This window comes from Neolamprologus multifasciatus, chromosome 7 (assembly GCF_963576455.1).
Source record: "Neolamprologus multifasciatus chromosome 7, fNeoMul1.2, whole genome shotgun sequence".
Classification (NCBI taxonomy): Eukaryota; Metazoa; Chordata; class Actinopteri; order Cichliformes; family Cichlidae; genus Neolamprologus; species Neolamprologus multifasciatus.
In genome coordinates this window covers 122,276-135,000 of record NC_140445.1, presented here as the reverse complement: position 1 = coordinate 135,000, position 12,725 = coordinate 122,276, and the positions used below count along the sequence as shown (strand labels likewise).

General features: G+C 45.4%; 1 protein-coding gene across 1 annotated transcript in view; it reads left to right on the top strand.

The window, feature by feature from the left end:
• LOC146513329 (sodium channel protein type 4 subunit alpha B-like) overlaps window positions 1-12,725 on the top strand; it is a 47,999-nt gene that overhangs the window by 32,427 nt on the left and 2,847 nt on the right. The window contains exons 27-30 of the mRNA XM_085166442.1: window positions 2,442-2,712; window positions 5,811-6,426; window positions 6,556-6,700; window positions 12,139-12,210. Of these exons, the coding sequence (XP_085022568.1) occupies window positions 2,442-2,712; window positions 5,811-6,426; window positions 6,556-6,700; window positions 12,139-12,210 (1,104 nt within the window). The remainder of the gene's footprint in view (window positions 1-2,441; window positions 2,713-5,810; window positions 6,427-6,555; window positions 6,701-12,138; window positions 12,211-12,725) is intronic.

The window sequence follows — 12,725 nt, the reverse complement described above, 5'->3', positions numbered from 1 at the left end:
GCTGGATTCGACACAGCGAACACCATGAGACCGGAGTGGAGACCTGGAGTGTTTACACACATCTTCAACCTTTCCCACTCTCTGTCTGTAGTCCCAGCCTGCTTCAAAGTGGCCACCATCGTCCCTGTACCCAAATCCTCCACCATCTCCTCATTGAACGACTGGCGACCTGTAGCCCTGACCCCCATCGTGAGCAAATGCTTGGAGAAGCTAGTCAGAGGCTTCATCTGCTCTTCACTACCCGACTCACTGGACCCTCTACAATTCGCATACCGCCACAACAGGTCCACCGATGACACCATAGCCCTGACACTACACACTGCCCTGTCACACCTGGAGAAGAGAGACGAGTATGTGAGGATGCTGTTTGTAGACTACAGCTCAGCATTCAATACCATCGTTCCCCCGAAGCTGGACAGGAAACTGCAGGATCTAGGACTGAGCAGCTCCCTCTACAGCTGGATCCTTAACTTCCTGTCTGACAGACGCCAAGTGGTCAGACTGGGCAGCACCACCTCATCCCCCATCACACTGAACACTGGTGCTCCACAGGGGTGTGTACTGAGCCCTCTCCTGTACTCACTCTACACCTACGACTGCACGGCCACTAACAACTCCAACATCATTGTGAAGTTTGCGGACGACACTACAGTGGTGGGTCTTATCACCAACGGTGATGCGACGGCCTACAGGGAGGAGGTCAGCGCCCTGACCCACTGGTGTCAAGACAACCATCTCACCCTCAACGTCGCAAAGACAAAGGAGTTGATAGTGGACTTGCAGAGGTGCAGAGAAGTACACGCCCCCATCACCATCAACGGCGCTGCTGTGGAGAGAGTGAGCAGCTTCCGCTTCCTTGGTGTACATCTGGCTGAGGATCTTACGTGGTCAGGACACACAAACAAAACAGTGAAGAAGGCGCAGCAGCGCCTCTTCTTCCTCAGGAGACTGAAAAGATTCGGCATGAGCCCCCGCATCCTCAGGACCTTCTATCGCTGTGCCATTGAGAGCATCCTCACTGGATGCATCGCCACCTGGTACGGCAACAGCACCGCCTACAACCGCAAAGCTCTCCAGAGAGTAGTGCGGTGCTCTGAACGGATAACTGGAGGTGAGCTTCCCTCCCTCCAGGACATCTACAGGAAGCGGTGCCTGAGGAAAGCGGGGAGGATCATCAAGGACTCCAGTCACCGCAGCCATAAACTGTTCAGACTGCTTCCATCAGGAGGTTCTGCAGCATCCGGTCCTGAACCAGCAGACTGAGAGAAGCTTTTTCCACCAGGCCATCAGACTGCTGAACACTTCATAGACACCTCACCTCCACTACTGGAGCTTCAACATTATGCTCTACACACTGTATATAAATGCCACTTGTTTTGCACAATATCCAACTGCCAACCTCTGTATATTTTATTTTATTGTTTACTCTATTTAATTTGTAAAATATGTACACACACACACACGTAGATATTTATATTTAGTATACACATCCAGTAATGCGCATACACTCTTATATTGTACATGTATTTATTACTCTCAGATTTCTTATATTTTGCTTGTTCTTATGTTATTGTAGTTTTGCACAACTCTGTTGCTTGTGAAGCTCGCACACAAGAATTTCACTCGCATGTACTGTACCAGAGTACCTGCACATGTGATGTGACAATAAAAGTGATTTGATTTGAAAGTTCATCTCACTTCCATCGGCCCAAAGATGTTTTTCAGACCTGTGCACGCTCCTTCAGATGTTTTCTGGTAAAATCTATTCTAGCTCTTCTTGAGTGTAACCAGTAGTTTGCATCTTGTTGTAAACTCTCTGTATTGATCGTAGACTTTCAAAGAGTTTCACCAACCTCCTCAAGTATCCCCTTGACTCAATTAGATGCTCTGATCCGAAATACAACACCTTGAATCAGTTTCAGGTTTTGTAACTGCTTAAACTTTCATTGAATAATGAGGGAATGGGCTTTACTGTTTGTCACTTTTGAGCCTCTGAAAACGGGGCACTGCATGAAACAACAGTTAGTGGAATATTTTACAAACCTTTAAAACTCACGGTGTGCAGACACTAAAATACGCATCAGAGTCCAGATACTAATGGATATATGTTCATATGTACCACGTGAAGGCATGTATGGAGGCGTTGCAGTAATAAAGGTAATGAATGTTAGAGCTGTCAGATTAATGACTGTAAGGACGAGTCTCATTTTGTGCATTAGAGAGAGTCATCAGTTGTCAATCAGACTCTTACACCAGCCTTCATATATTAGCCCGTTGCCTCCTACTGTGGAGGTGAAGAAACAAATTCTGTTTCAGCAGTGACTGAGATAACATTGAATCACAAAGTTTCTCCTGTAAGAGGGTTTTTACTGAAAACTATTTGCAGTGTTAGCAAACCGACTGACTGCCGGAGTGTTTAAAGCTTACGTCTTTGTCTCCAGAATTGCTGCCTGGCTTGGCTGTTTGACCTGGTCACCGCTCTGTACTTTGAGATCTTCATGGTGGTGGTTATCTTCTTCAACATGGTGGTTCTAATGGTGGAGACTAATGATGAGAGTGAGGAGAAGTCACTTGTCCTGAACTGGATCCATCTCATCCTTTTGGCCATCTTCCTTGTTGAGTTTATCCTGAAGATCATTGCACTCAGACAGCATTACTTCAGAAATGTCTTGCACATTGTGGACTTTGTGGTTCTCACTTTGTCCATTATAGGTGAGTCCTACACACAGAAACAATCTTCTTTTCTTATCTGATCTCAGTTTGGTTAGTTACTGCAAATGTCTGCGGGCTGTAACAGGCAGTACAATGTTCCCTGTTTTTACTCTAAAGTCAGTCCGTGTCATCGTTTCTGCAGTTTAAAATGTCTTAAGTCTTTGCCCTCTTCCTGATTTCCTGATGTTTGTCACACTTACATGTTTCAGATCAAACAATGAAAGTATTTGTCAACGATAACACATGTAAACACAAACTGAAGTTTCTAAATGAATGTGTTTATTATTAAGAGGAAAACCCCCAAATCCAAACCTAGCCTGTGTGGAAAACCTCCACTTATGGCATCAAAAGCAGAAGAAAGAGTGTGGAGTGTCTGTGTTATTTCCAAACTTCCATTGTTGTCTAAAGCATTGGAGAAGATGGTCCTCTCGCAGACGCAGGCCTCCTTGGATGCAAATAATATCAGCGATAAATTCCAGTCTAGCTTTAAACCACACCATAGCACCAAAACAGTGCTGCTGAGAGTCCTTAATGGCCTTCTTTTATTTGCCGACTCAGAGTGCTCTACGTTCTTAGTTTCATTGGACTTGACTTCTGCCTTTGATATGGTTGACCATAATATCCTCCTATTGAGGCTTGAGCATACAGTAGGCATAATGGGTAATGCCCTGAACTGGTTGAGATCGTATCTGTCGGACAGGTCTTACATACTTACTTGCTCTTCCTCTGTTGCTCCCCTCTAGTGCGGTGTGCCCCAGGGATCTGTGTTGGGCCCTATGTTGTTTTCATTGTATATGCTGCCCCTAGGCTCTATCTTAGAGAAGTATAATATCTCCTATAACTTTTATGCTGATGATATTCAAATTTACTTTCGGCTCTCTGGTGATGTTTGGTCATCAGTACACTGTCTGCTAGAGTGTTTGAGAGAGGTCAAAGATTGGCTCTCTGATAACTCTCTTATATTGAACAAGAAGAAAACAGAAATCGTGCTGTTCGACAACCATATTTCACAGGGCCAATTTGCTGATACTCTTGGACCCCTTGGCACCTTTCTTTCTGGCACTGTTAACAACTTAGGTGTCCTCTTTAACAGCTAAGTTTGACAAACAAGTATCCTCGGCAATGTTCCCTCTAAGCTGCACTCATGGGCAATTGCGCACTGCTGGCACGGTCTCTGCGCACAAAAAAAAATCTAACCTGAATTGAAATTAAAATTAAAACTTTAACAATTCTGTTTTGCAGTGTGAGTCAGTGACTGGCTGCTCCTGTATGGGATCAGAACGATGCCACCTTATCCCAAAGTCCAGCCAATAATGCGATTCACATTCGTATATACGCAGCTAATCAACGTCGCTGACAGGCTATGACAGCGTCCTCATGTGCCGACACCGGTGTTTTAGCAAAGCGGCTGATGTGGAGTGAAGCCATGTTAATGACAACGTGTACAACCATTGGAGATGTGAGCAGGACAGACGAACAACTGACGGACAAAGTGTGGACTTTATACCAGTTTTTAAATTGTGTTGATCGGCCACGTAAAACCAGAGTTATGATAAAATATCTGCAATGTTTGTTTTTCTTCCTGAATACTGTTGTTGTTTATATTTACTGCGGGAAGAAACGGTGAAAACTGCGTTTTATAAGGAAAACGCTCGAAAGACTGTGAGCAAAAACAACACCAACCCCCACCCTTTCCCTTTCCTATTGGTGGAAAAATGTACCATGTCGACCAATCAAAAAATGATATGGCAACATGACATTTAGTTGTTTAGGAAGGTGGAAGTTTTAGGAGTGACGGCGAGAGAGAGAGAGAGAGAAAAAGAGAGAGCGAGTTTTGAGATGTGAGAGATTTGTGACGTTTAGCGTGTTTGGAGTGTGTAGTTAGTGTGTAGTTAGTGTGTAGTCAGTGTGTAGTTAGTGTGTAGTCAGTGTGTAGTTATTCTGTAGTGTAGTCAATAGTGTTGTTGTGTGTGTCAGAACAATGAGGCGACTGCTGAGTGTTACAGGTGTTACAGCAGTGACACATCTGCTGCTGTCAGGCCTGCAGGTATCAGGCTGTTGTTCTCCTTCATCTCAGAGTGGACAGAAATTATTTTTTGGAGCAGCACAAATAATTTGTGTGGCATCAGATTTGATGCAGAACAGCTGATTGTTCTGGAAATAGTTTGAAATGTTTATTTAAAAAAACGCCTTGGCTGCATTTTTAGGTAAACAGCTGTTTGCATAACTCAGTAACTTTTTTGAAGAAGTAACTAAATAATTAATTGCCCAACATTGGTCATTATTTACTGTATGTTGCAGACAGAGTTACAGACTCTCTCCCAGACCACAGACTCATCATACAAGTCAGAGCTTTATTAAAAAAAAAAGAAAAAGAAAGTTGTGTTTTCAAAATTGGAGTTCAAGTTATTTTTACTTCCAATAGTGTTGTTAATACATGCTACAAAACCAAATTTTTAAAACATTTTCATAGTAAGTGGGCTAAAGCAGTTAATTAAAAGTAGTCAAACATAAATGTAAATGCTGTAATTTGATTGCTTTAATAAACATGTAACTTGGATGATTGGATGCTGGCGTGACCACAGTGCACACGTCTGCTGTTGCTCACAGTGGTCCAAGGGACGCTCAGGGAGTTTGTGTGTTCGCTCAGACACATGAAACATTAGAGGGAACATTGATCCTTGGTAGTTAAATCTAGTTTTTACCAACTGAGGTCCTTAATCCGTATATCCCCAGGAGAGCCCTAAGATCATCAGGACAATTAGTCTTGGTGCAGCCTAGATCCCAGCTAAAGACCAGAGGTGACCGTGCTTTTGCCCTGGCAGGCCCTAGCTTCTGGAACAATCTTCCTGCTGCCATTCACGCCTCTGATTCCATCCATTCATTTAAATCACAGTTAAAAACTTAGCTGTTTGACCGAGCGTTTTCGGTTAGTTAGTGCACATTCCCTATATTTTATCCAGCTTCTTTATCTTCTATTGATGTACCACTGTATGTATACCCCACTTTTTTTTTTTCTTTTTATGAAGCACTTTGGTGTACCTTTGGTCTTAAATGTGCTATACAAATAGTTGTTGTTGTTGTTGTTGTTGTTGCAGGTCTCTTCTTAGCTGACATCTTGGAAAAATATTTCGTCAGTCCCTTTTTCTTTTCTGTTATGCGATTGGGTCGTTTGTTCACCTTATGTGGAGCATTCCATCACATTCGGTTTGCCAGAAGGATCTGGATGCTGATTATGGGCTTTGTGATGTCACTTCCTGCCCTTTTCAACATCGGCCTGCTCTTCTTCCTAATTGTGTTCACATTCTCCATCATTGGGATGTTTAACTTTGCCTACGTGAAGAATGAGATGATGATCGATGACATGTTTAACTTCAAGACATTTGGAAACAGCATCATCAGCATGACTATGATCACCACGTCCTCGGGGTGGCACGACCTGTTGAGTCCCATCATGAACATGCCTCCAGACTGCGACCTGCAATTACCTGAGCCTGGTAACTGCGCCAACCCGACGGTGGGGATTGTTTTCTTCAGCTCCTACATCCTCCTCTTCTGCCTGCTGGTGATCCACCTGTTCATCGTTGTCATCCTGGAGCTCTTCAACACAGCGAGCCCTGAGGACGCTGAGATGCTGAGTGATGATCACCTCCAGATGTTTTATGAAACCTGGAGGAAATTTGACCCCAGTGGCTCGCAGGTCATACAGTACAGGTGAGACTGAGCTCGGTGAAGGTTTCTAACCTTAACACTAATCAAAAATGGTTCTGCACTATAATGGACTCCACTGTAATAGTCTAATAGTCTCTAATGGACTTTAATATTCTCTAATGTGTTCCTCAGTGAGCTGGCAGACTTCTGTGATGGTCTCCAGGATCCTTTGAGGATTCCCAAACCAAACACCATAAAACTGACTCACTTGAATCTGCCTCTGTTTCCTGGAGACCAGATCAGCTGTTTGGATGTTCTGCGCACAATTACTACACAGGTAAGGTCACCTGGGATGGGCTGCCAACACTTTGACATGTTTCTTAAACTCTGTTTACTTAAACTAAAACCACTCTAAAGTCGTCTCCTTAAATGTTTACTGAAGAATTTTAGGTTTCCTTTTTATTTTCATCTTGTTAATCAACCAAAGACCCAGACATTCATTTGAAAGCCTGATGCTTAGCCTCGTCCACCCCAGCTGTCATCCATCCATCCATCTTCATCCGCTTTATCCGAGGCCGGGTCGCGGGGGCAGCAGCCTAAGCAAAGAGGCCCAGACCTCCCTCTCCCCAGCCACCTCCTCCAGCTTATCCGGGGGAACACCAAGGCGTTCCCAGGCCAGCCGAGAGATATAATCTCTCCAGCGTGTCCTGGGTCTGCCCCGGGGCCTCCTCCCGGTGGGACATGCCTGGAACACCTCACCCAGGAGGCCCCCAGGGGGCATCCTTGTCAGATGCCCGAACCACCTCAGCTGGCTCCTTTCGACGTGGAGCAGCAGCGGCTCTACTCTGAGCCCCTCCCGGATGGCCGAACTTCTCACCCTATCTCTAAGGGAAAGGCCAGCCACCCTTTGGAGGAAGCTCATTTCCGCCGCTTGTATCCACGATCTTGTTCTTTCGGTCACTACCCCAGTTGTGAAACTCAGAAACCAGTCTTACTTGTTATCATCTATCGTCCATCTGGGCCTTACACAGAGTTTCTCTCAGTTTATCTGATTTAGTTCTGAGCTCAGATAAAATAATTATTGTGGGTGATTTTAACATCCATGTAGATGCTAAAAATGACAGCCTGAACATGGCATTTAATCTGTTATTAATTCAATTCAATTCAATTTTATTTATATAGCGCCAAATCACAACAAATGTCGCCTCAAGGCGCTTCATAGATACAGAGAAAAGCCCAACAATCATATGACCCCCTATGAGCAAGCACTTTGGCGACAGTGGGAAGGAAAAACTCCCTTTTAACAGGAAGAAACCTCCGGCAGAACCAGGCTCAGGGAGGGGCGGCCATCTGCTGCGACCGGTTGGGGTGAGAGAAGGAAGACAGGATAAAGACATGCTGTGGAAGAGAGACAGAGGTTAATAACAGATACGATTCAATACAGAGAGGTCTGTTAATACATAGTGAGTGAGAAAGGTGACTGGAAAGGAAAAACTCAATGCATCATGGGAATCCCCCGGCAGCCTACATCTATTGCAGCATAACTAAGGGAGGATTCAGGGTCACCTGGTCCAGCCCTAACTATATGCTTTAGCAAAAAGGAAGGTTTTAAGCCTAATCTTAAAAGTAGAGATAGTGTCTGTCTCCTGAATCCAAACTGGAAGCTGGTTCCACAGAAGAGGGGCCTGAAAACTGAAGGCTCTCCCTCCCATTCTACTTTTAAATACTCTAGGAACAACAAGTAGGCCTGCAGAGCGGGAGCGAAGTGCTCTAATAGGGTGATATGGTACTACAAGGTCATTAAGATAAGATGGGGCCTGATTATTTAAGACCTTGTATGTGAGGAGCAGGATTTTGAATTCAATTCTGGATTTAACAGGAAGCCAATGAAGGGAAGCCAAAACAGGAGAAATATGCTCTCTCCTTCTAGTCCCTGTCAGTACTCTTGCTGCAGCATTTTGGATTAACTGAAGGCTTTTCAGTGAGTTTTTTGGACATCCTGATAATAATGAATTGCAGTAGTCCAGTCTGGAAGTAATAAATGCATGAACTAGTTTTTCAGCGTCACTCTGAGACAGGATATTTCTAATTTTAGAGATGTTGCGCAAATGGAAGAACGCAGTCTTACATATTTGTTTAATATGTGCGTTGAAGGACATATCCTGGTCAAAAATGACTCCAAGGTTCCTCACAGTGTTACTGGAGGCCAAGGTAATGCCATCCAGAGTAAGAATCTGGTTAGATACCATATTTCTAAGCTTTTCAGCGCCGAGTACAATGACCTCAGTTTTATCTGAGTTAAGAAGCAGAAAGTTAGTGGCCATCCAAGTCTTTATGTCTTTAAGACATTCCTGCAGTTTAACTAATTGGTGTGTGTTATCTGGCTTCATGGACAGATAGAGCTGGGTGTCATCTGCATAGCAGTGAAAATGTATGCTATGTCTTCTAATGATGCTGCCTAGGGGAAGCATGTATAATGTAAACAGAATTGGTCCTAGCACCGAACCCTGTGGAACTCCATAATTAACCTCAGTGTGTGAAGAGGACTCTCCATTTACATGCACAAATTGGAGTCTATTAGATAGATATGATACAAACCACTGCAGTGCAATACCTGTAATACCTACAGCATGTTCTAATCGCTCTAATAGAATATTATGGTCAACAGTATCGAATGCTGCACTAAGGTCAAGAAGGACAAGCACAGAGATGAGTCCACTGTCAGAGGCCATAAGAAGATCATTTGTAACCTTCAATAAAGCTGTTTCTGTGCTGTGATGAACTCTGAAACCTGACTGAAACTCTTCAAATAAACCATTCCTCTGCAGATGATCTGTTAGCTGTTTGACAACTACTCTTTCAAGGATTTTTGATATGAAAGGAAGGTTGGAGATTGGCCTATAATTAGCTAAGACTGCTGGGTCTAGAGATGGCTTTTTGAGTAAAGGTAAAGGTAGTATTAGACTCAATTGGTTTCTCTCAAACTGTAAAAGAACCCACCCACCACTTTAATCACACTCTAGATCTTGTTTTAAGTGGGAAGAAAACCTCCTGGCCCAAACAGGCTGAGGGAGGTGTAGCTATGTGTTGCTACCAGGTAGGCATGACTAGAGATACGCTGAGGAAAAGAGTCAGAGATTATATGCCTACTGAAGGATATACCCTGGTCAAAAAACAACACCAAGATTCCTCACAGCATTACTGGTGGCAAAAGCATTGCCCTCCAGAGTAAGAATCTGCTGGTAATCTGCTTAGATACCATGGTACAATACCCTCAGTTTAATCTGAATTTAGAAGCAGAAAATTAGCGGTCATCCAGGTCTGATGAAGACCCTCGAGAGGTTGGTTCTAAACCATCTGCGGCCCATGGTGAGGTCTTCATTGGATCTGCAGTTTGCTTACCAGCCTGGCATCGGGGAGATAGGACGCCATCATCTACCTCCTGCACAGGGCACTGACTCACCTTGAGAAGCCTGGAAGCACTGTGAGGATCATGTTCCTTAATATCTCCAGTGCTTTTAACACCATCCAGCCACAACTTCTGAGGTACAAGCTGGAGCTATCAGGAGTGGACCACCACATGTCCCAGTGGATACTGGACTACCTCACAGAGCGCCCACAGTATGTGAGGTCACAGGGCTCTGTCTCTGATACGCTGGTCTGCAGTACGGGGGCCCCACAGGGAACTGAGCTGGCACCGTTCCTCTTCACCCTCTACGCTGCAGACTTCTCCATCAACTCCCCACGCTGCCACCTACAGAAGTTCTCTGACGACTCTGCCATAGTCGGCCTCATCACAGGTGAGGACGACTCAGAGTACACACAGTGGACTCCGGACTTTGTGGACTGGTGTCAGCAGAACCACCTGCTGATCAACGCCGGGAAAACCAAGGAGTTGGTGGTGGACTTCCGGAGACGCAGACCCACCAGGGTGACACTGGTGAACATCCATTGGGATAGTGGACTCCCACCTGGTGGGAGGTATGGGGTGTCTGGCCCATTGTGGATAGGTACCTAGGTGTTCACCTGAATAATAAACTGGACTGATGCTCTTTACAGGAAGGGTCAGAGCAGACTCTACCTGCTGAGGCGGCTGAGGTCATTTGGAGTCCAGGGAGCGCTTTTAAAGACCTTCTATGACTCTGTGGTGGCGTCTGTCATTTTTACAGTGTTGTATGTTGGAGCAGCAGTTTATCGGCAGCTGAGAGGAAGAGGTTGGATAAACTCATCAGGAAGGCCAGCTCTGTTCTGGGATGCACCCTGGACCCAGTGCAGGTGGTGGGAGACAGAAGGACTCTGGCCAAAATAACATCTCTGATGGACAGAGTCTCCCACCCCATGCATGTAAATGTTGCTGAACTGCAGAGCTGCTTCAGTGACAGACTGCTGCATCCTCGATGCATGAAGGAGCGTTTCCGCAGGTCCTTCCTCCCTGCAGCTGTCAGACCCAGCCAGGCCTGTTTTCTATGAGCCTAGGCCACATAAACCAAACCACAATCGAGCCAGATATGGCATGCCATCGCATAAACAGTGCCATCTATGCCAAGCCTGGCCCATATCTGGATGACATACGTCTTATCATGCCAGAAGTCAGCCAGCAGTGCCGGCTTGATGCCAGATCCGGGCCAGACCTGCTTGCTATGTGGGAGGGGGATCACACTCCTCAGCCTCCCTGGGAAAGTCTATGCGAGGGTGCTGGAAAGGAGAGTTCGACCGCTAGTCGAACCTCGGATGCAGGAGGAACAATGTGGTTTTCGGCCTGGTTGCGGAACACTGGACCAGCTCTTCATCCTCTTGAGGATACTTGAGGGTGCATGGGAGTTTGCCCAACCAGTCTACATGTGTTTTGTGGACTTGGAGAAGGCATTCGACCGTGTCCCTCGGGGTGTCCTGTGGGAGGTGTTGCGGGAGTATGGGGTGTCTGGCCCATTGCTACGGGCCATTTGATCCCTATACAACCATTGCAAGAGCTTGGTTCGCATTGCCGGCAATAAGTCGGGCTCGTTCCCGGTGGGTGATGGGCTTCGCCAGGGCTGCCCTTTGTCACCGGTTCTGTTCATAATTTTTATGGACAGGATTTCTAGGCGCAGCCAAGTGCCGGAGGGCTTTCGCTTTGGTGGCCTCAGAATCTCATCTCTGCTTTTCACGGATGATGTGGTTCTGTTGGCTTCATCGAGTGATGGCCTCCAGCTCGCACTGGAACGGGAATGAGGATCAGCACCTCCAAATCTGAGGCCATGGTTCTCAGCCGGAAAAGGGTGGAGTGCCCACTCCGGGTCGGGGATGAGTTCCTGCCCCAAGTGGAGGAGTTCAAGTATCTCGGGGTCTTGGTCGCGAGTGATGGGAGAAGGGAGCCGGAGATGGAAAGACTGATTGGTGCTGCGGCCGCAGTGATGCGGACGCTGCACTGGTCCGTCGTGGTGAAGAGAGAGCTAAGCGTAAAAGCGAAGCTCTTAATTTGCCGGTTGATCTACGTCACTCATGCTCATTGATCAACAGCCACTGATCAATGAGTACCTTTCACAGAGTGCTTGGAAAAGGCTGCAATTGCACCTAAAGGCCAGTGGCCACTCTTTCAGTGATGAGGATGTACACATCCTGGACTTTCTTTTTTAATAAATAAATTTTTCATTCAATGCAGAAAAAAGGCCTTCTTAACCTCACCTAAGGACAAAAAAGGAATCATACTTATGGTGGCCCAGGTGGCCTGTTGATCAACTATAACTATTGCTTGTATTATTCTTATTGTGATTTTTGATGTTGTTGTGTTTGCAGGCGTTTGATGAACCAGCAGAGGTGGATGCCCTCAAAGCCAAACTGGATGAAATAGTCAGGATTCACAGCCAGGTTCTATTCTATTCTATTCTATTCTATTCTATTCTATATATTAGTGAACACATCATTGCAACAGATTTTTTGCAACAGGTTAATGAGAGAAAATAAATTAGAAGTCAGAGCTTCAGGTTTGATTTTATTCAGCATGAAAAAAATAGTTGTCTCAAACTTTTCAGCTGGAATATTGAAACTCTTCAGTGTTTATTCTTTGGATTATTTACATTTACGCATTTTAATACTTTTTAAATTGTTTTTAAGAATACTTTTAGACACGCCTTTTCACGTATTTGCTGTTTCCCAAAACCTAGGCCGCATCCTTCGGAGGACCCGGCCTTTGTGGGCTACGTGGGCTTGGTCCTCACGAGGCCAGTAAGCTGGAAATGAGCGGCTGTGAAATTGGACAGTCTAGCCTTCTTGATTTGTTCCCGCCCTTACTTCCGCATATTTCTGGTCGCTAGCACCACAGCGTGAAAACGTTACAAAAATGGGCCCAAAAATGGGCCCAAAAATGCTCTTTTTCCGGGCAC